The sequence below is a fragment of the Panthera onca genome, chromosome A2 (assembly GCF_046562875.1).
Source record: "Panthera onca isolate mPanOnc1 chromosome A2, mPanOnc1 haplotype 2, whole genome shotgun sequence".
NCBI lineage: Eukaryota > Metazoa > Chordata > Mammalia > Carnivora > Felidae > Panthera > Panthera onca.
Window position 1 is genome coordinate 57,867,877 of NC_138340.1, and position 23,959 is coordinate 57,891,835.

At 49.1% G+C, this 23,959-nt stretch overlaps 1 protein-coding gene across 1 annotated transcript; it reads right to left on the bottom strand.

Annotated features, from left to right (window-relative positions):
- Nucleotides 1-1,527: 1,527 nt before the first annotated feature.
- SEC61A1 (SEC61 translocon subunit alpha 1) lies at nucleotides 1,528-18,376 on the bottom strand. Its single transcript, XM_060631923.3, has 12 exons — nucleotides 18,198-18,376; nucleotides 17,870-17,937; nucleotides 14,838-14,903; nucleotides 14,670-14,748; nucleotides 13,578-13,709; nucleotides 11,766-11,875; nucleotides 11,317-11,470; nucleotides 7,571-7,731; nucleotides 6,132-6,329; nucleotides 5,668-5,859; nucleotides 5,202-5,278; nucleotides 1,528-3,640 (listed from the first exon to the last, which is right to left on the bottom strand). The coding sequence occupies exons 1-12, from the start codon at nucleotides 18,202-18,204 to the stop codon at nucleotides 3,454-3,456; spliced, it is 1,431 nt and encodes a 476-aa protein (XP_060487906.1). The 5' UTR covers nucleotides 18,205-18,376; the 3' UTR covers nucleotides 1,528-3,453.
- Between the last annotated feature and the right edge of the window lie 5,583 nt (nucleotides 18,377-23,959).

The window sequence follows — 23,959 nt, forward strand, 5'->3', positions numbered from 1 at the left end:
TTCCCTGGGCTCAGTTTCTGCACCAAATGGGGACAAACTGTTTCTCTCCCAGGCCTTGACCAGGTTGGGGGGCAGCGAATGAGATCACGTGTAAGGGGGCTAGCACAGCACCAGCCTCATGGGGAAAAGAAGGTATTACCAGGCGGTTAGAAGGAGGCGCTGCTGGACAGTTCCTGGCACAAGGGTCCCGCCTGGTGTCACGTGAGCTGAGGCAGAGCCTGGCACCCCGAGCCACATACACGGCTGCTCCAACATGGGCTCCACTTATTCGGCTCCCAGGTTGAGGCCGGTCTGGTCACAGGCCCAGCCAAATCGCCCAGGCAGCGAGAGAGGGTGCAGTGCCTCTCTGGGGGTGGGAGCTTCTCTGACTTGAGTTTCTGGACGTCACAGCTGGGACCCTACCTGCTTGCCTGGCTCCCATCGGGGGTCTCAGCCCGTCCCGGCAGCCAGCAGTCTGGAGGGAGCACAGGGCAGGTTGGCCACACACCCCATCTTGGGCGCAGCCTCAGCCCAGCTCTGACAGGGGGCTTCTGCAGGGTCAGGCTCCAACACCTGTCCTTCCAGGGGTCCCAGAGGGACATCCTGCCCTGGCCCAAGCCCATCTCAGAAATCAGAAGTTGGTTTTTTTTTTTTTTTAAGTAGGCTCCACATCCAGCGTGAAGCCCCATGTGGGGCTTGAACTCATGACCCAAAGATTAAGACCTGAGCTGGGATTGAGAGTTGGACACTTAACCGACTGAGCCACCCAGGTGCCCCAGAAATCAGTTTTCCAAGACAAAGTCTAAGGTTGTCCTTGGAACACTGAGGCTGGAGCTCAGCTAAGGAGAAAGGGTCCTGCCCACCGGTCACGCGGGAGTCACTGAGGCAGCACCAGGCCGGTGGTGGTGGCAGAGGGTCCGGGGTGAGGCACCGTCCAGAAGCTTGTCAGCTTCAAAACCAGGCAGGCAAGTGGGAAGTTTTCCTCTCACATCACCCTGGGAACATGCGCTATTCTCCTCGGGGTGGAATCCCTCGGGAAGACTTCCACACGCCCATCCCAGGGGAGCAGTCATCATGTCAGCCCCCGCCATCTGCGTGATGCTGGGGTCCAGGACAGGGTGGAGACCCTCCTGGCTTAGCTACAGGTCCGGCTGATCAGTGGCTGGATGTATAGCGATGTCTGCCGTCACAGCCTAGGGCAACGGTACCCCTTGGCCTGGACAGGGCGGGAGGGCGCTGCATGGGTACAGCGTGATGGGCTGCATTCACAGGGGTGACACCTGTCTACTCCCTCGCTTCTGGGAGGACCCGGCACTTCACCTGTGTTTCTCTTCACCAAAACCCTGGGCGTGCAGCTGACACACCCCCAGGAAAAGCACGTTTCCCAGGGGCTACGCCTGCCCGGGGAGGGACTTCCGTCTAGTGGAGACTGGGGCACCCTGTGCAAAACCAGGACTCAACCACACCTCACACACACCCGAAGGGCACCCAGCTCTTCTCTCGCCGGCCTTCCTGGGAACTGTAAACCAAGAGAACGTGACCAAGTGGTTTGTAAAAAGTTGGCTTTATTTGTCACTTATTCACCTTAACTCAGTTATGCCATTACGGCGTCCACAGTGACAGTCCCCTGGAAGCTGGGGTCGGCCCCCACCCACCATGATCATGGACCACAGAGTACGAGCCCCGCGGGGCCCCACCCACGAGGCGGGCGCTCCCGGCGTTGCCACGCACGGGCTCGCACAGACTGTGCGTCTCGGGGAGGCATTGAGTCTCTGCTCAGGACTGGGTCTGACAAGGCCACGTGTGATATGGTGGTATGCCCTGGACTGGGGGTCGACAGACCTGCCGGGCCCATCCTGGTTCTGCCGCTGGCTTGCCGGGTGGCTTTAGGCAAGTCGCTTTTTGTCCCTCGGTTGGTTTGTTTCCTGGTTAGCGCTGCTAGTGAGGTCTCCTAGGACTCCGACTCAGACGGGCGCCGGCCCTGTCACCTCTGCTGAGTCGTGACCATGGCTCTGTGCTTCGAAGGCCTCTGTGTGCCTGCTGCTGGTGGGGCGTCTCCTTCCGCAGGGCCCCAGGTGCTCCCTTTTTAGAACCGGGGCTTCTTCCGGTGAGAACCCCTCAGGGTTGCGGTGCCCGACTCTACTGTCCCTGCTGCCAAGCACAGCCTGTCCCCTGAGGAGCCTTCCTAAAGGCCTCAGAAAAGGTTCCAATTCCTAAAATCTAGGTCCTCTGTTACTGCAAACAGAACTTAATTTAGACATAATTGTGAGTCTTTTCATTCCAAACACACTGGAGCCACTTACAAAAAAACAAAACAAAACAAACCCAAACACCAAAAAACCCGAAGCCCTCTGACCCGGATCTCATCATGGATCTGAGGCCCGAGTCCTCCTCTCTGCTGGGTGGTCCTGATGGAAGTCGACAGGAGACGGGTGGCATCTAGTCACTTACTTTACATGCATTTGGTCCCAGGCACAATAAAAAAAGTGCTAAAAACATGATAGGAAGTCCTCAGCCTGGAAGGCAGCGGTGCTGCGACAGCCAAGCTGCTGCCTTTCCACGTCTGTGTGCGTCTCCCTAGGGGTGAGCGGGAGGCCCGTCCGGCGACAACCAGAAGGACTGGACAGACACACATCACTCCAAGGGACCTCTATGCAACGTCCACCTGGCTTGGGTCAGCCACAACGCCATAAAAGCTGGTGACTCCTGGCCCCGCTCGATCAGGGGACACAAACCGACTACAGACAGACATGGTGGAGCCAAGCCGACTCTGTGCTTTTCAGCCTCAAAGCCCGACTAGAACAGTCAATGAGAAGAGCCAACAGGCACATGCAGAAAAATTAACAGACGGCCCAAGAGCGTCTTCTGGAAAATCCATCCCTTTCTTTTGGAAGAAGCTTGGTCCTAAAAAACTACTTATAAAAAAGGAAGACAATTGTGTCTTCCAGAAAAACAGTTTTAAGCCAGATATTCCCACCCCTGATTGTGAAAGGGACTCACTAGTGAGTCCTCCAGAAAACATGATTTGCTCTCAGCCTCGTGCCCTGTGGCCACGACGTAGACACTGCCACAGGGTTTGTGCTTCTAACCAACAGGACATTCCCTTGGTGGGGGAACAGCTCAGACCACTGCAGCCGCCTACGGCACTGAGCAGGTGCAAAGGTTACAACAAAAGTTACATGGACACTTGGGGACGGTCACTTACCACCCCCACCTCTGGCAGTCAGCTCAATAAAACCTCAGTTCTACCGTTCTTTCTGCCAATGCCAGAATAAAAAGCAAAATTTCAAACTGGAAAAATTCTAGCACTTTACAAAGTGGAATGAAAGAATATGAAATTCAAAACCATTATTAAACAAAAGTCCCGGTGCCGTAGCAGCACTCCCTGTATGAGCACCCCACGGTGAGGTCTCGCTGTTCCCTTCCCCCACAATTCCGTGCACGGCCCCTCTCCCTGGTCCGGGGAGACAGGGCTCAGAACAGAAGGGCCCCCATGCTGCCGACCTCGCTCTGCTCCTTCACGAAGATTTCAAAGTACTGGTAGATGATCGTGACCGCGAGCAAGATCCCGGTTCCAGACCCGATGGCGCCCAGGAAGTCGGCCAGGACGGAGAGGGCCCCGATGCACAGCCCGCCGAAGGCTGCGGCAGTGGGGATGTACCTGGGGAGCAGGGGGGGGCCGGTCAGCCACGTGGCACCATGCAGAGTCCCCCGGCCGGGCCATCCGACACGCCCACCTCTGATTCAAGACCCTGACTCCTTACAGGCTACTCCACTACCTCCTTGAACCTTCACCTACATCACGGCTTGTTGGTCTAGACTGGGGCTGTGCTGTCCAGTGAGTGCCGTGTATGGCTCGTGAAATGGGACTAGTCCAGATCGAGATGGTAAAGGCCTCACGTGAGGTTTTGAAGACAAGAACGTAAAATCTCAATATGCTTTTTCTTATGTTAACTGCAAGTTAAAGAATGATATTCTGGACATAACTGGATTAAATAAAATATACTATGAAATTTCATTTCACCAGTTTCTTCTTAAGATATAGTCTACATACGACATTTTATTAGTTTCAGGTATATTCTTACTTTTTTCAGGTGGCCGCTAGAAAATTTAAAATTTCCCACGTAGCTTGCAACCTATTATGACTGAACAGTGACATCAATGCAGAGGGCTCAGAGAATTCTTAAAACTGCCCTGCTAGAGATCTGGAAACAATCCAAAACTTGCAGCACTGGCTTCCCCTGTGGTTGCTTCCTTTAGGTGAGGTGAGCAAGCTACGGGCCACAGGACAAACCTTGTCGGCCACCTCATTCTGTGAACAGTTTTCCAGGAACACAGCCTCCTTCATTCGTGTACTGTGCACGGCTGCTTCCCAGAGGCATTGGAAGAAGAACTCACAACAGAGGCTAATGGCTTGAAAAGCTTGAGACACCCATGCAGCCCCCAGAGACAGCTCACACTGTAACCGCCTGTCTATGAAGACGGGGTGGAGGCATTGGAAGAAGAACTCACAACAGAGGCTAATGGCTTGAAAAGCTTGAGACACCCATGCAGCCCCCAGAGACAGCTCACACTGTAACCGCCTGTCTATGAAGACGGGGTGCGGACAGCACGGTGATGCGTAAGCACCCTAAGGGGCCAGCCTGGGGCTTTCTCCGACCCCGAACCCCCACACCCTCCTCCTGCAGCTGGTTACCAAGCGCTGCAGCCAGTCTCTCCTCCATGTCCCCAAGTCCCTGCGGCACTCGGGACCCCGCGCCGCCATGCTCACCCAAACTCCCACAGTGGCCTCTCAGTCAGCCTCACCTCCCTCTGGTGGGTCTGCCTCCAGCGCTGAGCTTCCTGAAGGGACCCGGGGCGCTGCCCCTTCCCTGCGCGGCCTTGTTAGCCTCACCTCCACCTTGGCCCTCATCTGCACTCAGAGCATAAGTGGGGTCCCCGTGCCCCAGTGGCCAGCTCACCGTCCTGTGACAGTGGGGCCGTGTGCCGCTGCCTTGCTCCCTGGTGGCTCCTTCTCCGAGGAGAGGGGCTACACGCACTTACTTTTTCTATTTCCGGTCCCCAGCAGCTGGCAAGCTCACAGTTACAGACGCAGGGGTCTTTCCTATCCCATTACCCAAGGGTAAGAGTTAATAAACCCGAAGTCCCTAAGCCCGATCAGGATGCTGAGTGTGTAAGGAAACCACAAACACAAAGTCTGGGGACCTGGGGCCAGTACTCACCGATTGAGCTCATGGACCATGGAAGTCTCTCGGTGGCCCCTCATCACCATCTGCTGCTCCTTTAGCTGCTTTGCAACCTGCGTGACGCCCACCAAAGAGACAACGTTAAACCCTAAACTTGAAATTGAAGGGAAGGCAGTGGTCTCCTGGCGGCACTCGGCCCTCACCGCTTTCCGTTTCCACCCCCCTCAGCGCTCACACGGGTAACTCTGACACCTGCTGCTAAGGCGAGTCCCACAGTTTGGCTCCAGCTTCCCAAACCGAGTGCTCATTTACTTTTGGGCTTTATCTCTGGCCATCAACGCTTCACAATTGCCCCGCAATAGGACGAGGGGTGTGCGGGCATTCACAGGCCGCTCTCTCAGGAAGAGGTGAGGAGTGGAGTCTCTGTATGCCACTAAGGGGTGACGGCCACTGCTTCCCCATTTAACCGCTTGTCCAGCACCCTACTGTAACTTCTACTCACATCTTTGGCGGAGGAGCCCGAGACCTCAATCCAAGTTTTAGAGAAGAACGCACACGAGCCGAGCATGAACACTATGTACACCACGGCATGGACGGGGTCTTCTAGCACGGAGCCGAAAGACTCTGGAGGGGACAGGTAATAGCACAGGCCACCAACCGGATAAGCACGTGCGGGACCCCCGGAAGAAGTATCCTGGAAAGAATATGCGGAAAACCTATGGGTGCCACCTTGTCATACCTTAGCATCAAGACACAAATAGTTCCGAGCAGACGGAAGGCAGTTTTGCTCAAGTGCCCGCAGTGCGGTTCATGCACGGACAAGAAAATTTAACGCGCTGAATTTGTAAAAGGCACGATTAGGAAAAACCTCTGGGTGACATATTTGGTCAAGAGCAAGACACACGGACGCACACACTGCCACTTGCCACAGCACTGACACAGACTGCTTCGAGCAGCTGTACTTACAGACCAAGTGCCCAGGAGGCTGACCAGCAGGTTGCCACTGAAGCGGGCGGACAGCATCTGGGAGATGACGTACAGGTTGGACACCAGGGCGGACTGCAGGATGATGGGGATGTTGGAGGTGTAGAAGAGCTTGATAGGGTACGTGTTGTACTGGCCTCGGTACCGGGCCGACTTGATGGGCAGGTCCACGCGGAAGCCCTGAAGAGCCAAACGGAGCGAAATGGCCCTCAGAGCCTCATCCGGCCGGTTGCCCAGGATGGCCCGGCATGGCGCAGCCGGGGACAGCCTCAAGAGAGCCGGCCCAGAGCATGGGTTCCGGGGCTCTTGTGGTCCTGCCTTACCCGCCTCCCCACCTGGGGACACCTGAACAGAAGGTTCCTAGAAACACTGGCGTAAACACGCACCAAACCCCAGCAGAGTGAAATTATCCCACTTTTGTCAAAAACCAAAGTCCAGCACGTCACATTCACCTCTTTGCAGGATTCAGAGAGAATCCGGAGAGACGTGCGCCTGAGTCCCGGGGGCGCCTCCCTCGCCTGTGCTTTCTGTGGCCACCACGGCCTCTGCCTCACTCCCCACAACAGCCTTTTAGGACATTTCTGATCATAAACAGAAAAGCTAGGCTCTTCTAGGAATTCAGCCTCTCCCTCTGAAACCCCTGAGAAGAGAAAGGGTTTCTTTCCTTTTGTTTTCACAAACTCCCAGTGCCTAGAACAGGGCTCAGAATACATACGATTTCAAATAAAATGTTCACGCTCCAAGTCAAGTAGTTGCCAAGCCCCCAATAAGTGCACTTGTTAGTAACGAGGCTTCTAAGTCTCAGCTGAAGGACCAGAACTGTTAAGCCCTCAGAAAAAGCATTTGCCTGGTTTAAATACCCTTTCGACTGCTTCCTCAACTGTTGTCCCTCCTTATCAATAAATACCAGAATACAAAGCAGCCAATCAAACAATAAAAAGATTAATCTGACCCCAGAACAGGAAACAGCAGTTCAAGTCCCTCGTGCAGACGCATGTGACACAGACTGATAATTTGGAAGGTAAGAGGAAGGCCTTTTCCAAGATGAGGCTACTGCCTGCAATTACTACACAACCTTCGGGTAACACACAGACGAGGTTTTAGAGCTTGGTTACTTCTCATTTCCCCTGAACTAAGAACTTAAAGATAGATCTTCTCTGTCTGCTGACAGGCCCGACCCAAGGGAACACGATTTCAGGAACGTTCTGCCTAAACTGTGTTTAGTGCAGTCAAGTTCTGACTCAGTGGGAGGAACCTGTGCCGCTCGCATGGAATGCGTGCCCTTCAAACGCCATCTCATTTCAGTGCGTCACAATGGGATGTGCGCCACCCCGGGGTGAGGATGGGGGACACGCACACCAAGGCGCTCTGAAACTTAAATGCAGTCCATCAAAACTCGCCGTGGCCGGATCTGGACGCACCTGGAAGTAGATCACCACTGCGAAGACAAAGATGGTGGCGATCAGATTCATGAGGTTGGGGAGATTCTGGCGGTAGAAGGCCTCTCGAAGGGCTCGGACCTTGTCAGTGCGTGTGGCCAGCAGATGGAACAGTGCGATGATGGCACCTTCGAATTCCATTCCTGTTGGCGAAGGAGAGGACGCATGTGGTAAAGAAACAAACCACCAACTAAATTTGGCTCTGAGGATCTTGGTAGCCAGAAAGAGTAAGCCCTACCATTCGCAGTGCCTGCTCCTATAACCACAGGGAGAGAGTTCTCTCACACCTCTCTCATTCTGTAACCTGCAGAAATGGGCCATTCTACTTTTTGACTTAACTGATCTCAAATCTTCGACATATAGGAGTCAATGGCTACCAGATGCCTGGCATGATGATCGATTACAAAATCACACCGGCAGGGTCTGCTGAACTCCCGCTGCAGCGGTCTCCACTGCAGAGTGGCCTCCCAGCTGTCAGATCCTCCTCCTGGAGACGCCCAGGCAGCACGAGGAGCAGGCTGGCCCTGACAAGGCGGGGCTCGGACTCTGCTCCCTACACGGACGGCTGAGCGGAAAGGACCACACGTGTGCCTACCACACGGCGGATCCGAATCCGAGTTCACACCTTACCCTGAGAGGGTGTGGAAGGAGGCAGCCCGGTCACAGGGCCAAGAAACCAAGGCCCCGAGGCAGACTGAGCTTACCCAGACACCGAAGGAAAAGAGCAAGCGTGGGCACCTGACCTGAGCAGCAGGCAGCACAGGGGCAAGTGAGAGGGCCTGGGTGCACGGGGCAGTAGCAGGGCCTAGGAGTGTATACGTTTTCAGGAAATTTACATAAACTGAACACACAAAAGCTAACGCCAGAAACGGGAGCATTGCATTACTGTGACTGACCACTGCTGACCCAGGACAGTCTAACTATCCTGTGACAGACATCTGGCACTCATGCACAAAGCTAGTGCCACATCCAGGCCACGGTCTCCGAGGACCGGTAGCGGGTACTGGGAACAGTGGCATGTGGTGCGCCTTGGTCCTGTGCTGCGACAGCGTTTGCTCGTTTCTGACGCGTGGTGACTGGTGCCACACGTCACGTCTCCCTCTGGCTTCTCCTGGACCGTTCTGAGACGACACTTTAGGTCAACCATCTAATGGGCATCACCACTGACCTCTTCTGGATGTGGCTTCTATGGAAGCAACACTTGTTCCCAACTGTCAGGAATTCCTCCCCTCACCTTATGATGCCGTCCTCAGTCATGTGACTGGCCCATCTTCCTAGGGCACAGAGTTCAGGGATCTTAAAGCTGGAGCCAGGACAAGCGCTTACTTCACAGAGGACACCCCAGCTGCCCAGGAAGGGGGAACACCCTCTGCCCTCTGTCAACACTGCCCCACCCCCACACCTCTGATCTCAACTCTGACTCCTCTCCCCCTTGTTCATTCTGCGCCAGCTGACCTGGAACACCGGCTACATTCTCACCTTAGGGCCTTTGTAGCTGCTCGTTCCCTCCACATGGGACATTCTTCCCCCACAGTCACGGGGCTCCCTCCCCTCTAAAGGACTTTGTTCCAACGGAGGGTTGGGAGGATGGACATGGTGGGGGTGGGGGAATCTTCTTGATCACCCAGACTAACCCTGCGACAACCTTCCTGGCATTTCATCTTTTTCCTCTGCCTTGTTTTTCCCCAAGGTACCTGTCCCAACACCTAACCTACACAGTACTCGGCTCCCTTCATATTCCCAGTGCCTAGAACAGCGCCTGGTCCTTAACAGATGCCTGGCCAATACTTTTTCAGTGAAGGGTGATGCTAGGGTTAAGCTGTAGTTCTCCTAATTTTTAATACAATCATTTCTCAAAATTCGTTACCTGCTGAATCTCTGGGAACAAGACCGGGTTTCCAAGGGCGAAGTGTCACTTCGAGGGCACAGGCAGTTTCGTACCTGCATGGTCCCTGCTAATCCCATTTGTGCTGTCCCCACTTGCCCACGGAATGGCTATTCTCCCAGACCTGAGAGGGTCACAGTAAGTAACCTATTTCCATGTGCCCAATAGAGCTTCAGATGTGCTGCCATGCTGCCTTCTCAGTCCTGTGACCTCTGTGACCTGTGCCCTCCTCCAGGGTCCAGTCCTCATGAACCCCCTCTCCTGTTCCCTTCACCCCATGGCTCCCACGGTGACACTCACCGCCCACACACGTGGCTGTGGAGTGACCCTTCCTGGCTGCATCGTCTCTCCAGCTCGGTCCCAAAACTACCAGCTGACAGCATGACACTTTTATTTTAAAACCAGAAACAAACCTGACTTTGCTTCACAATTTTCAATCACCCTCAAAAGAACCTCCATTGTCCCACCTCTTACACGCTGTTCTCCTCGTGCCCTCGCTCAATGTTTTCTATGACAGGTTGGCTCATCAAAGCTGAAGGACTGATTAGCTCCCTGGCTTTGCTCTCTGCTCATCTCCCCCAGTCCAGGGTGAATCATTCCTTCCACACCCCAACTCTCAGTGCCTCATGGCCTGCTCCTGAATAGAGGGTGGCACAGTGGCCAGAAAGCCCTGGCTGGTGGCTTCTACTATCCCTTCACCGTCCTGCCTTTTCACACCCATTCCTGAAAAACCCTGACCTCCTTCCCACCTTCCAGCTTCTCCTAATCTGCCCTGAATTTCCTAAAATTCCAGGAAGTGCCCAGGGAGGAATCAAGTCCACTCCTCTCTGAGGCCCTTCTGACATTTCCTATGTCCAGTTACACTCTTTTCCTTGTAATCTATGGGATGCAAGTGGCCCTCATTTGTCCAGGGACCTACTTTCAGTCTCACAAATGAGACCATGTGGTCTCTGGAGGCCAGGGACTGTTTCCAGCAGTCAGTTCAAAGAAAAATACTCAAATATGCATGAATATTGACTTCTCATGGGACTCTTCTGAGTGAACAGCGTATTTAGTGACGAAAAAAACTTGATTTTCCTTTTCTAGTAAGTCATACTTCCCTAAATGTTTAGAAAGTTTTGTTAAAAACACTGCCTGTAACAAGATTTCCCTTCCTTATAGGTATAACGTGGAACACCGACATGCGGTATGCACCTACTTTGAGCCACATATCCCTGAGTTCATGTTATTTCTCACTTAATCCTGGCACCCATGGCCACTTACTACTACCGGCAACAGCCAGGATTTAAACCCCGGTGAGCTCCAAGTTCAGACCTCTCTCACAAAACTGCCCTTTGCATGACCAAGTGCAGTAATTTCATTTTTAAAAACGTATTCGCTGTGAGCAACTACCAAGATACGTCAAGATGAATGTGTGTGGATGTGCTGTAACAACAGTGGAACTGGAAACAACCTCAGTGCCCATCAGAAAAAAACTGGTTATGACAAGTGTTGCTTTAGCCTCGCAACACAAGTCCATACTGTGCTAAGGAAAATGAGCCAGAGCTATTTATTCCAGCATGGCAAATGTCCATGAAACGCTCACATGAAAAAGGCAAATTACGTATGTTTATGAGCACAAACCTATCTGTGTTTAAAAATTTCTACAGATAGAAGTTACTCTAAACCAAACCAAAGCAAACCAAACCAACGAAAACAACTCTGCAGATCCACAGAGAAAAATCAGAAGAGATGTATAAAACCGAAAATTTTTCCTTGGAAGGAGGGGGACTACTGTTTCCTGCTTTGCGCACATTGGTACTTTTTATTGAACCCCATCCCCAGAGAAGGCCAGGACCCTTACCTCGGCCGGTGTTCACAGTGGTGGGGCTGAACGCCTTCCACACAATGGTCTCGCAGATGTTAGTGGCAATGAAGAGGGAAATCCCGGAGCCCAGGCCGTACCCTTTTTGCAGAAGTTCGTCCAAAAGTAAGACAATTAAGCCAGCAACAAAGAGCTGTGAAAATTAAAAAAAGAAAAAAAAAATTAAAAACCCAAACAGACTATGCACTTCTGTTCTTCGTAGGCATAGTTCTCTCCTTCTGCAGTAACGACCTTCCCCGATATAAATGCTAAAGGCAGAGTAGGCCTCGGAGAGTACAGCCTTCCTCTGGCGAACTCAGAAAGGCCAACACAGGGGCTCCGGCTTCCTCTCCTGCTTATTTTAGGCATGCCTCAGATTTGTCACGTGGGAAGTCTAAGTGCGTGTGAGGGACTACTCAAAAGGGGGCATATGTCAGAGTAGCAATTACCTGGATGGTGATTAACAGGCAGATTCCAGCACCCATCTCAGAAGGGTCTCCGTACATTCCTGTCATCACATACACGATGGACTGGCCGATAGTAATGATCATGCCGAATACTGGAAATGAAAAGAAAACGGTGTTCAAAGTGGGACATTGCATGGTCCAGGAGAGAACAGTTACTAAACACCAACTCTGTGCCAGGCACAGCAAAAGACGAAGGTGGAGAGGAAGAATATGGATAATGCCTGCACGGAGATTGGTCCAGGAAACACTCAACAGCCCCATGGCCAAAGCACAAGGTAATTCAAATGCCTTCTAACAAAAGCACGCAGGCTCGTCAATTTCAGCTTCTCCTAAATTCACTTTCCTTTCAGTGAGGGCAGGAGAAAAAGTTGAAACGTGACAAATCTAGTTCTTGATAAAAAGGTGTCGGGGAATCAGGGTGTCTGGAATTAGGTGTCATCCAGAGACACCTGATTTGATGATGGTGCTGACCTGAAGCACCCGAACTCAGGGTAGGTCGCTGGGGCTTGGGAGAGCTCCTTAACTGAAGTCCATGCCCGGGCCCTCTCCAGGCTCATCTGGGTCTGAGTCCAAAACACTGAATATTAACTCTGGGATAAAGTGACCCCTTCCCAGTTTGTAGTTCATGTGTTTTTTAAGGAAAAACTTCACAGTGCCATCAATTTAGTTACCGGTTTCCTCTGCCACAAAGGTCTTCTGGCCTAAGACACTTTTCTTTTTGTATGCAGACGTGTTTGTTTCTTGTACCTCATGACACTCCATTGTTAGGCACAATGGAATCCATTCGTTTTTATTGGTTCCACAAAACCAAATGGGTTTGGGACTCAATTTCCCTTTTCTGCTTAGTTTGCACATAAAATACAATTTTATTTCAAAGTACCTATCAGATATAGTTTCCATTGGACTTTTTTAAAAGTGCCTAATAAAACTGAAGTCTTAAGACAGAAAAATTTCAAAAAATTGTCCAAGACTGAAGAGAAAACAGCTGGTTTGTACTTTTGAAAAATATTTATGTATATCCTTTTCAATCCTGATTTGTGTCTGAAACTGACATGTCTGAATTGGCTTAGTCTTTCTTGTTCAGTCACTTACCCTCCTAACTTAAGATCTGTAAAACATGCTGGTGTGGAAGAAAATACGGCTGCAGAGGAAACTGTAAACGTCGTTTCCTAGTTAACACATTACACTTCAGAGGCTGAATGTGGTTAATTCTGAGGCCCACTCACTGTTACTAGTAACACGTTATTTGCCATAAAGCAAATACCAATATTCTCCTTACTTTTACAGATGAAAAAACTGAGACTTCAGAGCTGTCACCTAACTTTGTGCGAGGCCACAGAGCTAGGAAATAGCAGAGTTGGAATGAGAGGATCCTTTTCCCCTAAGTTCAATCCTTTCAAACTCCCAGAAGAAGGAAAACAACACTTGTAGAATAACTACTGTGTGCCAGGCACTGAGAGAGGTTTTACACACACTGTTCAACTGAATTCTTACAACAGCTCTGAAGTATCTCCTTCGAAGTGGTAAGTGGTAAGGAAGAGTGAGACCTCCAAGCCCCACTCCTTCCACTTGATCACATGGTGTCTGGGGCCTGTGACATTGCTTTCCCCTGCCTCATCCCACCCATCCAAGTGCTCTCTCTCACTAACAAAGCCTAACAAGGTGGTGGGCCAAGGAAGTTACCTCGTACAAAAATACCTGTTTTTTTTTTTTTTTTTTTTTTGGTAAACCTGTTTATAGAAAATTTGAATTCCCAACTACAGACATCTGAACATTACCCAAAACCTCACTTACACTTTTGGGCTCCATTGAAGAGAGCTCGGTCTTTTGGGGTGTCACCGACTTCAATTATTTTGGCACCAGCCAAGAGCTGCATGATGAGGCCGGAGGTGACAATGGGAGAGATACCCAGCTCCATCAATGTGCCTTGAAGGAAAGGGGAGGCAAAATACAGCCAGTATGAGCTTGGAAAAGCAACCAATTATTAATAACTGAATGAACAAAATTCGACTGTGAACACCGTACACAATGTGTTTCAGTTTGCTAGCGGCAGTTAATTTCGAGAATAATCCCCCGATATCAATGATGAGAGTGTGATTCAATTCATTCCATTCAGTCTGTCAGGCAACATCTTATTCTGTTTAGGAAGTCACGTGGCATTTAAACAGATGAATGCATTTGAATTCACCATAAACAGATTCATTCTGGCTTTACAGAGATAAGAAAGGTTCGTCTCTTCATCAGTTAATAAAAACAGGATAACATTCAAATAATTTCTAGAGTTTGGAAAGAAGGTCTGTACCACTGTATCTAGATGGGAATAAACGTCTACTTCCATTATGCTAAAATGAGCTACGCTTTCAAGGGATTGGAACTTAATTTGAACTATATTTAAAAAATGAGTTAATCAAAAGCAGTATCAACATAAGTGTTCAAAATCCTCCCCCCATAGGTAATGGGTTCAAGTACACAAAACACCGTTACGTATTTTCTTTGACACATACATGTAACCTATACATACGAAAAAAAATGTTGCGGGAAATAAATGACATAGTCCAAAGAATGTTATCAAAACAGGAGAAAGACTGGTACAAATGTCGCCATTTCAGCTGTTTAAAACACATTCTAGTTCTTCCATGCTTTTTTATCCTCTACGACCTAGACTAATCTTGTTAGTACAGGTTTTGTGTTGCATTCAAATACAATTCCGAATGTGACGTTAGGCCTCGGTGCGGAATTTGGCATTTGGTAAGGCTATTCAGCACAGCACGCCAACATTCTTCCCCAACGCCCTCTGAATTCCGCATAAAGCCAAAGCCTGTCATTTAACTGAGGGAGGCCAGGCAGGTCTACACTGCAGGGAAGTGCAGGTGGCCAGGGTCCTACCTCTGTTAGAGGCCAGAATCACTCTCATCCAATAGAAAGGGTCAGCTGAATCTGAAGACATGATTCCGAACAGGGGAATCTGGAAACAAGCGGAGAGAAGGAGTCAGCACACTTAGCCCCAGCCTGCTCTCATCCCCACTCCAATTCTGGGACGTGAGCTGTGCTTACCTGGCAGCATACTAAGAAGATAAAGAGGGTGATTGCGGTCCACAGCACTTTCTCCTTAAACTGAATCTGTAATGGAAGAAGATGAATTCAGGCATGAAGGTATTTTCATAAGCAAATTAATAGACGCGACCTCTACTCGGACCCCTTTCTTGGTTCACCAGACAAGTGAGCGCTGAACACTCCAAACTACGTGCCAAACATAAAACATAAGCACGTGTACTGCATGCTTTCTACGTACAAGACACTTATTCAGAGACCTTCGGATGTACTATCTCATTTGATCCTCTTACCACATGGCATTATCGTCTTTATCGTATGAGAAAACGGAGTCTTAGGAAAGCTAATTTGTCCCAAATCCCACAGCTGAAGTGAGTTTGAGTGCAAAACCCGTGCTCTTAACCACCAGCACTGACACTATAGGATTAGACCCAAGATCAAAGACTGTTGCGACAGAAAGGGATTCCAGAAAGGGATTTCGAAACCAGACTCGCCCTTACAACCAGTGAATATTCAATTCTCATTCGAAAAGCTTTTGTAATTGATAAAATCTTGCAATTCTGTAGGTAACTAATTTGCAATTTGTGATCGTTCAACAGTGTATTTGCTATGAATTAAGGGTAAAACAGTGTAATAAACAATACTGGGGGGGAAGACACCTCTAACCTACTCACTGCCTACTAATGGCACCTATTTAAGACTTTTTCACATTTCCTTGGGTACACAGGTAGGACAGGTGACTATTAGGAATCATTTCATAGATAACTTGTAAGTATCATTAAAGAGTTTAGAACCCGCCACCCCAAGGTCCCTCTAGTAGTAAGTAGTGGTAGCTTTTCCAGGTGTTCTGCCTCTACAACTGCCATCCCTAGTACTTGCTGCCTATACTGCAAGAAAGGTTTCAAAGGGTTTGAAAAACACCATAACTATTGTGTGAGCTGAGGATTCTGATAGGGAAAATACTTTGCGAGCAACAGTGTTAAGTGAACAGAATCGTGTTCTGAAAACCTACTTTTCAACCAGAGGGGAAGAGAAGTCAAGCCTAAGCGAGCTCCGAGTCAGAGTCTGGCTTTCTGGTCTGAACAGAAGCTGCGGTCTTCCCGGACTACCCCTTTTGGCAGGCCCCAACGAGGTGGCAGCACAAAGGTGATGGGCATACAGTGTCTCACACTCTATATGAAGCTGAGCTGAATTCCCAGAACACTTCTTCCTCCTGAGAATGCTCCCCTGCCCACCTGGCACCTCGCTGCACCAAGAAATTAGGCCAAGGGAAGGCGACATCCCTTCAGGCTAACTAGGAACGCAACATACTTGTACTAAAATGATTCTTTAAGGGAAAAAAAGAGTAGATAATTTTTAGAAGACTCCTCATTTTTTTTTTATTTTATTTTTTAATGTTTATTTATTTTTTTGAGACAGAGAGAGACAGAGCATGAACGGGGGAGGGTCAGAGAGAGGGAGACACAGAATCTGAAACAGGCTCCAGGCTCTGAGCTGTCAGCACAGAGCCCGACGCGGGGCTCGAACTCACGGACCGTGAGATCATGACCTAAGCCGAAGTCAGAGCTTAACCGACTGAGCCACCCAGGCGCCCCGACTCCTCATTTCTTAATAACCAAGTCTCCTCTCCTGGACGCAGCCAAATTCAACAGCAAAACTTCAAAAGCACTTATCCCAGTCCTATCTACTTGACCACTGAAATAGCCTCTTGAAACCTTGTCTCCTAGCCCACCCCACACACCCTCTATTGCAAAAGCCTCTACACCACTCTCCTCTCTACCTACTTCCAGAGCAAGTTTCTAATCATCTGGCCCTTCCACTGCTCCCCACCATCTTTTATGTTCTAGCAATGCGGATCTATAGCTAACACCCTCCCACCTGCTCGTCTTCCTGGTCTTTGCACACCATATACTCCTTATGCCTGGAATTCCTTCTCCTCTCCTCAAAAAAACTTCTATTCTTCCACTAAAACCACCATCAGAAACCACATCTTCCACCGTTAATCCTTCCTGAGCCACTGCTACTCCCTGCACGTATTTCCACTGCTCCATCTACCACACTTAGTCACAAGGCCAAGGATGGACAGCTTTTAAGAGGTTTGTGAAGGGTAGGTCCGAAGCTTGTCGGCCTCCAGAGCCATACCCTTTCTACCTGGCCAGGAGGGTGGAGTGGAGGGGACACCTTTACATTCTGCCCCCTGAAGGCAGCACGCATATGGAGCATTCTTACACAAAATGATTGTAAGTTAAGAAAAAAAAAAAGGTGACTCCAAGAGTAAGTGTCCACGCTGCTGTCAATTACACACACGTACACGTGAATGCATGAGCAACAGTCTGAAAAGAATTTAAAAACAAAAATATTTCACTATTCATTCTTTTCAATGCAAGAATCTAAATAAAACTTTCTCATTGTTTAGCAGCTTTACTAACAGTGGCCACACTCGCTATCCTGGGCTGTCGCTGTGCAGGAGCAGAAATTCTGATAAAGGGTCTACATTTTTATCTTCTCCACATTTTATCTTTAACGTGTCTGCCGTAAAAAGTAGGGTTCCCAAAACGCCTTCTTCCCCCCTCAATACTGTGACAGTCTACATACAAACTCATCTATACGGGGAAAAGTGACCGCTCTTGGCCTCTTTTAGCACATGCATACTAAGATCTTCTCCTAGGAAAACACCAACCATAAAGTGCTCCTGGTGGAGGTGAAGAAGGAAGGGTGGGTAACCCAGTCCGAGTATCCTGAGGCTTTTGAGGCCTTATACATTCACAGCCGAGATCCCTTTTTGGGACAGAGCAAACCGAAGGCTTTGTTCCCTAGAGATGCTCCAAATAAAGCACGACTTGATTTCGGTGCAAACTCCCACACAACCCGGTCACCTTTCGACAAAGCTCAGGAGTACACACAACTACACTCCAGGAGGAAGGAACAGGAGACAGAGTTTCCATCTGGCGTGTTGAAGCCATTTTTAATTGTACTGTAAACTTCAAGCGCCCAGTTTCACGAAACCTTCTTTGACGGCGATACGGGGAACTTACCTTCCTCTCTGGCTTCTGAATTTCCGGCAGGATGACACAGAAGGGCTTGATGACTTCCAGAAATTTGACTTTGATGGGAGAAACAAAAGCAGAGTTAGGGCACGTAAAAACCTCCTGCGCTCCCTGGGGAAGCCTTCCGCCCAGCACGAGTTGTAGCAGGGACTAGGGGAGCAGACCGCGCGCGGAGACCACCGAGGGGGCCAGGGGACGCGGGCCTCGTTCTGAGGGGACCCGGGAGGGCCCGGTGGGTGGGCGCTCGCCCGGACCGGTGAGGGGAAGGGCGATCTGATCCTTCCCGGCTTTGCCGCGGCTGCCCCGAGGGACTCACTCGCCATGGCGGCGGCTGTTCAGGCTCCGGGTCCCGCTTCTGCTCCGCTCCGCTCCGAGTGAGGTGACACTGCCCGCGGCCCAGCCCGCTACGGAGCGCAGCACCTTCGCCGAGAGACACGTCAGTGCTAGCACCGCGGCGAGCGGCGCGGCGCGGCGCGGCGCGGGGCGGGGCCGGGGGCGGGTCGCAGGCCGCTTCCGCTTCCTGCCACGCGCCGTGGCGCCGCACCGCCTCCGCCAAGACCACAATTCCCGGCATACAGCGGGGCTCCCGGGGCCTGCCGGGAAGAGGGTGCCCGCCGGCGGGGTGGGGTGGGGCACGCCGGGACTGGGAACCTGCGGCTGCGCAGACCTTGCAAAGTGACAGGGCGGGGGGGAGGGCGGGGTCGGCTGATGGAGAAACTGAGGCAAAGGGTAGAACCCGTCTGCGCCGCAACCCTGTGAGCAAGGCGAAGTCCCAGGTCACTTCTATACCCTTCATAGCACTTATAATTCTGAATTAATGAATAGAGCGTAACCTCCTTTAATCAGGAGCCGTGTCCCGGCGTAGACCTCAGTGCCCGACTCCTACTAGGTTACCCGGCTGGTGGGGACGTCGGCACACCCTCGTTTGTTGAGTCATTTAGCAAACCCGGAGGCCTGCCCTGGGCACAGGGTCCCAGAAATGATTCCTGTCGGGTCCCTGCAATCTCAGGACGAATGGGAGGAGTTCCTGGAGAGACAGAGGGTCAGAGAAGAACCGGGCAGCTCAGGAAATGGTCTGGCCTGCTAGGGAATCCAGGAGGGCCTCCCGGAGGAGGCTTTTGTGCCACGCCTTGAGGGATACTGCCGATAAGAAATGAGGGAGGAGAGTGCGCCAGGTTGAGAAAACCTTTGTGAGCAAGGCACGGCGGTGTGACTGCCTAAAGATCTATAGGGGAAAATGTCCTGTTTGGAGCAAAGGCTATATGAAGGGAAACAATATGACTTAATGTGCGTTGGAGGATAATGGGTGGGGCAAGGTATGCTAGATGGGGAGTTTGGAATTTATTTCCGAGCCAAGTATACTCACAGGGTAGCACTGAGGGAGAGACTTTATGCTGTGATCATTTAGAGGAAGAGGAGATGGGCGATGCTGGCTGGGGATTAGGGAGGGTTTCAGTGAGCTAAATCGTGACCTGGACCTGGTATAAGTTAGAGGTGCAGATGTGGCAAAATGCATTTTTGTAATAATATTAATTTAGGGTTGCTATTTCTCTTCCCCCCCTCCCTCCCCACTCAGCCAAGATTTGCAAATTCTTGCCTCAGCAATTTTGCTGGGACAGGAAGTCTTTTTTTGAGAACCTAACCCCGGGGTGGCAAATTACAATGACTGCAAGAGGCAGGCAGGTGACTTCAGTTATTAGTGAAGTGGTCCAGGTGTGACATCACTTGATATCCATCCCCCACACAAAAAAGTGACCATGCACGACTCTCAGAGGTGCTTCTGAAATGCAGCCTCATCTTCCAATCAAGGACCCATTGATAGTCTTTTCTGGGGTGGCGGCCAAATGCTAAAACTGGCAGCTCCTGGTCTAAATCCAGGAGATAGGCCAGAGCTGGTTTAGCCAGCCCGCACCCTGTACCACACTGATGGTTAAATTATTGAAAGACAAGGGGTGCCTGGGCGGCTCAGTCAGTTAAGCATCTAACTTCAGCTCAGGTCATGATCTCACGGTTCATGAGTTCGAGCCCCGTGTCAGACTTTGTGCTGAAGCTCGGAGCCTGGAGCCTGCTTCAGATTCTGAGTCTCCCTCTCTCTCTGCCCCCTGCTCCCATTCATGCTTTAATGTTTTAAATAAACATTAAAAAAATTTCTTTAATATTGAAATACATAAGGGTAAATTGTACTAATTGTGACGTGTTATAGTTAGTTAATATAAATTTAATATAAACTCATTGGTGACAGTTTTAGGATATTAGTACCATTGAAAATGGGCCTCCTGATGTAGCTACATCTGAGAAATAGTCATGACATAGTTTGGCCTGTGTCACTGAAGGAACTGGCTGAGTTACTTATGTTAACAAAATGCAAATTGCTTTAGGAGAATCGCTAGCTAAAATAATCTTATTGTTGGCACTTTGTGATTGTTTTCAAAGTAGTAGCTGTGCAGCGTCTTGTATTTATACATGTAAGACTTTAGTATAAAATACTAAAAAATACCTAGAATGAACAGACAAAAAAATCTGGATACATTTTTAAATATTTATTTTAAATATAATAAACATGAATCTTGTCCATCTGCGGAAGAAAGAATTCTAAGAGCAGTGAATCCCAGCCTGAGACTTGTTTCGATGCTGTGCGAGAATCTGCACAAAATGAAACTTGTATTAAATAAACTTTATCATATAAAATCTGTAGTTCTGGAGTGAAAAAGAACTTGATTTTTTTTTTTTCCAAGCAAGAATATGACTTCTTGCTGGTGACAGAAATGTTGGATGCAAATAGTGCTCGAAAGTTATGTGTTGAAACATTAAAGTACTAAGCAAGTGTATTTCAGCAGGATGCTGTTAGAACTTGTTCAAGTGAAATCTTTGGTACTATATAATTGAGCATTTTTATGAAAATATTTAGTAGAACTTTTTTTTTAATTTTTAAAATTTATTTCTGACAGAGAGAGAGAGTTTGAGCAGGGGAGGGGCAGAGAGAGACAGAAACACAGAATCTGAAGCAGGCTCCAGGCTCTGAGTTGTCAGCACAGAGCCCAACACGGGGGCTCGAACTCACGGGGGCCACTAAACCGACTGAGCCACCCAGGCACCCTAATAGGACTTCTAAAGGACTGCTATTGATATGGACATGGGTACCATGGACCCACTCGTTACAAAACATAGATGTACCTAAATAAGAAAACAACTTTTTTTTTTTTTAACGTTTATTTATTTTTGAGACAGAGAGAGACAAAGCATGAACGGGGGAGGGTCAGAGAGAGAGGGAGACACAGAATCTGAAGCAGGCTCCAGGCTCTGAGCTGTCAGCACAGAGCCCGACGCGGGGCTCGAACTCACGGACCGTAAGATCTTGACCTGAGCTGAAGTCGGCCGCTTAACCAACTGAGCCACCCAGGTGCCCCGAGAAAACAACTTTTTGACAAACATAAATGAAGGCAGTGCATTTAATTTTTTACTTACTAGATTCCCGGTTTATTATAAAAAGTGTACTCAGGAAAAGCCAGATGGGAGAGACACATGGGGCAAAGTATGTGGGAAAGGGCTCGGAGATTCTGTGCCCTCTCCAGGTGGGCCGTTCTCCCCAAATCTGCATGTGTTCACCAACAGGGAAGCTCTTTAAACCCTGTCCTCTTGGGTTTTATGGAGGCTACATTACATAGGCATAATTGATTGAATCATCGGCCGTTGCAAATTGATTTCAACCTCTAGCCCCTCCCCTAAGGCACAGCGTTTTATTTTTTTATTTATATATATTAACAAAAATTTTTTTAATCTTTATTTTTGAAAGAGAGCATGAGCAAGGGAGGAGCAGAGAGAGAGGGAGACACACATTCCGAAGCAGGCTCCAGGCTCTGAGCTGTCAGTACAGAGCCTGACACGGGGCTCGAACTCACAAAAGTGAGTTCATGACCTGAGCCCAAGTCGGATGCTTAACTGACTGAGCCACCCAGGTGCCCCTATTTATATATATTTTTAATGTTTTTATTTATTTTTTTCCTTTAAATTTTTAAAAATGTTTATTTATTTTTGATGGAGACAGAGACAGAATGTGAGTGGGTTGGGGCAGAGAGAGAGGGAGGCACAGAATCTGAGGCAGGCTCCAGGCTCCGAGCTGTCAGAACAGAGCCTGACGTGGGGCTCGAACTCATGAGCTGTGAGATCATGACCTGAGCTGAAGTCAGACACTCAACCGACTGAGCCACCCAGGCGCCCCTGTTTTTATTTATTTTTGAGAGAGAGGGAGAGCCAGCAGAGGGGCGGGGGGGGGGGGCGGGGAGAGAATCTGAAGTGGGCTCCCTGCTGACAGCAGAGAGCCCAATGTGGGGCTTGAACTCAGAACTGTGAGATCATGACTTGAGCTGAAGTCAGAGGCTTTTCTTTCTTTTTTTAATGTTTATTATTTTTGAGAGTGAGAGAGGCAGAGCACAAGCAGGGATGGGCAGAGAGAGAGGGAGACACAGAATCCGAAACAGGCTCCAGGCTCTGAGCTGTCCGTACAGAGCCAGACGTGGGGCTCCAGCTCGGGAACAGCGATATCGTGACCTGAGCTGAAGTTGGGCACCCAGCTGCCTGAGCCACCCAAGCACCCCAGGCAGATTGTTTTAAATCACCATCAAAGAAACTTCATTTTGGGGCCCCTGGGTGGCTCATTTGGTTGAGTGTCTGACTTTGGCTCAGGTCATGATCTCGCAGGTCATGTGTTTGAGCCCTGCATTGGGCTCTATGCCGATGGCTCAGAGCCTGGAGCCTGCTTTGGATTCTGTGTCTCCCTCTCTCTGCCCCAACCCTGCTCATGTTCTGTCTCTCAAAAGTAAATAAACATTAAAAAAATATTTTGAGGGGCGCCTGGGTGGCTCAGTTGGTTAAGTGTCCGACTTCAGCTCAGGTCACAATCTCGCGGTCCGTGAGTTCGAGCCCCGTGTCGGGCTCTGGGCTGATGGCTCAGAGCCTGGAGCCTGCTTCCGATTCTGTGTCTCCCTCTCTCTCTGCCCCTCCCCTGTTCATGCTCTGTCTCTCTCTGTCTCAAAAATAAAAAAAATAAAAAAAAATATTTTGAAAAAAAGAAACTTCATTTGTTTTACTTAAAGTGTTTCAATAATTTGCTTAAAATACAAATTTCAAGATTTTGAAGATGATGGTTTTTGTTGACCTTATGATGTGAGCCACATTTAATACAATGTAAAGAACTTTGTTCATAGGTAAGAAAAATTATATTTCACTGAAAAATATTTCCATAAAAATGTCATCGGAGTATTTGACAGCAATTAAAAAAAAGCCATTGGATTTTGTACAAAAAGTACTAATGTAATATTAGAGGGTCTGGGGTTTCAGCCAAAAGTTTAGAAAAAATTTGGATGTATTAACTTGGCACTAAGTTACCAAATTTAATTAATTTTGGATAAAGCAATATACAAGATGCAAGTCAAGTAATTCTCATATTTTGCTTGATGCACTATATTTACTATCACACATCAAATAAAGATCAGAAAGAACTGCAAATTACAGAGTGAAAATGGAACCTTGATAGACAGCTTGAAGCCCTAGAACTTCAAAAGCAGTTTGGAAGTCAGTAAGTTGTGTATACGTTTGTTCACTGCCAGAAACAAACGGAGTGGTTAACTGTTTCAAAAACATGTTTTAAGCATGTTGGCCTTAATAAATGATATTTTCATGGAAATGTCAAAATTCATTTCAGTTTAATGAGAAAAGTGATTTCATTATTGTAGCTGATATTTTAATGAGCTCCGTAAATGAAACAGCTGAACGTATGTAAACTGTTTAGTCTGTTTGGGCTGCTATGATAAAATATGAAAGACTGGTTACTTATAAACAACAGAAACTTCTCACAGTTCTGGAGGCTAGAAGTCGGATTACAGTGTCAGCACAGGGTGGGTTCTGGTACAAACCCTCTTCTGGGTTGCAGACCACAGACTTTCTTTGTGTCCCCACGTGGTAGAGAGCAGAGCAGAGGAAGCAAGCTCTCTAGTGACTCTTATAAGAGCATTATTCGTTATGACTCCCACCCTGTGACTTTACCTAATTCTAATTATCACATTGGTGGGGGGGGGGCAT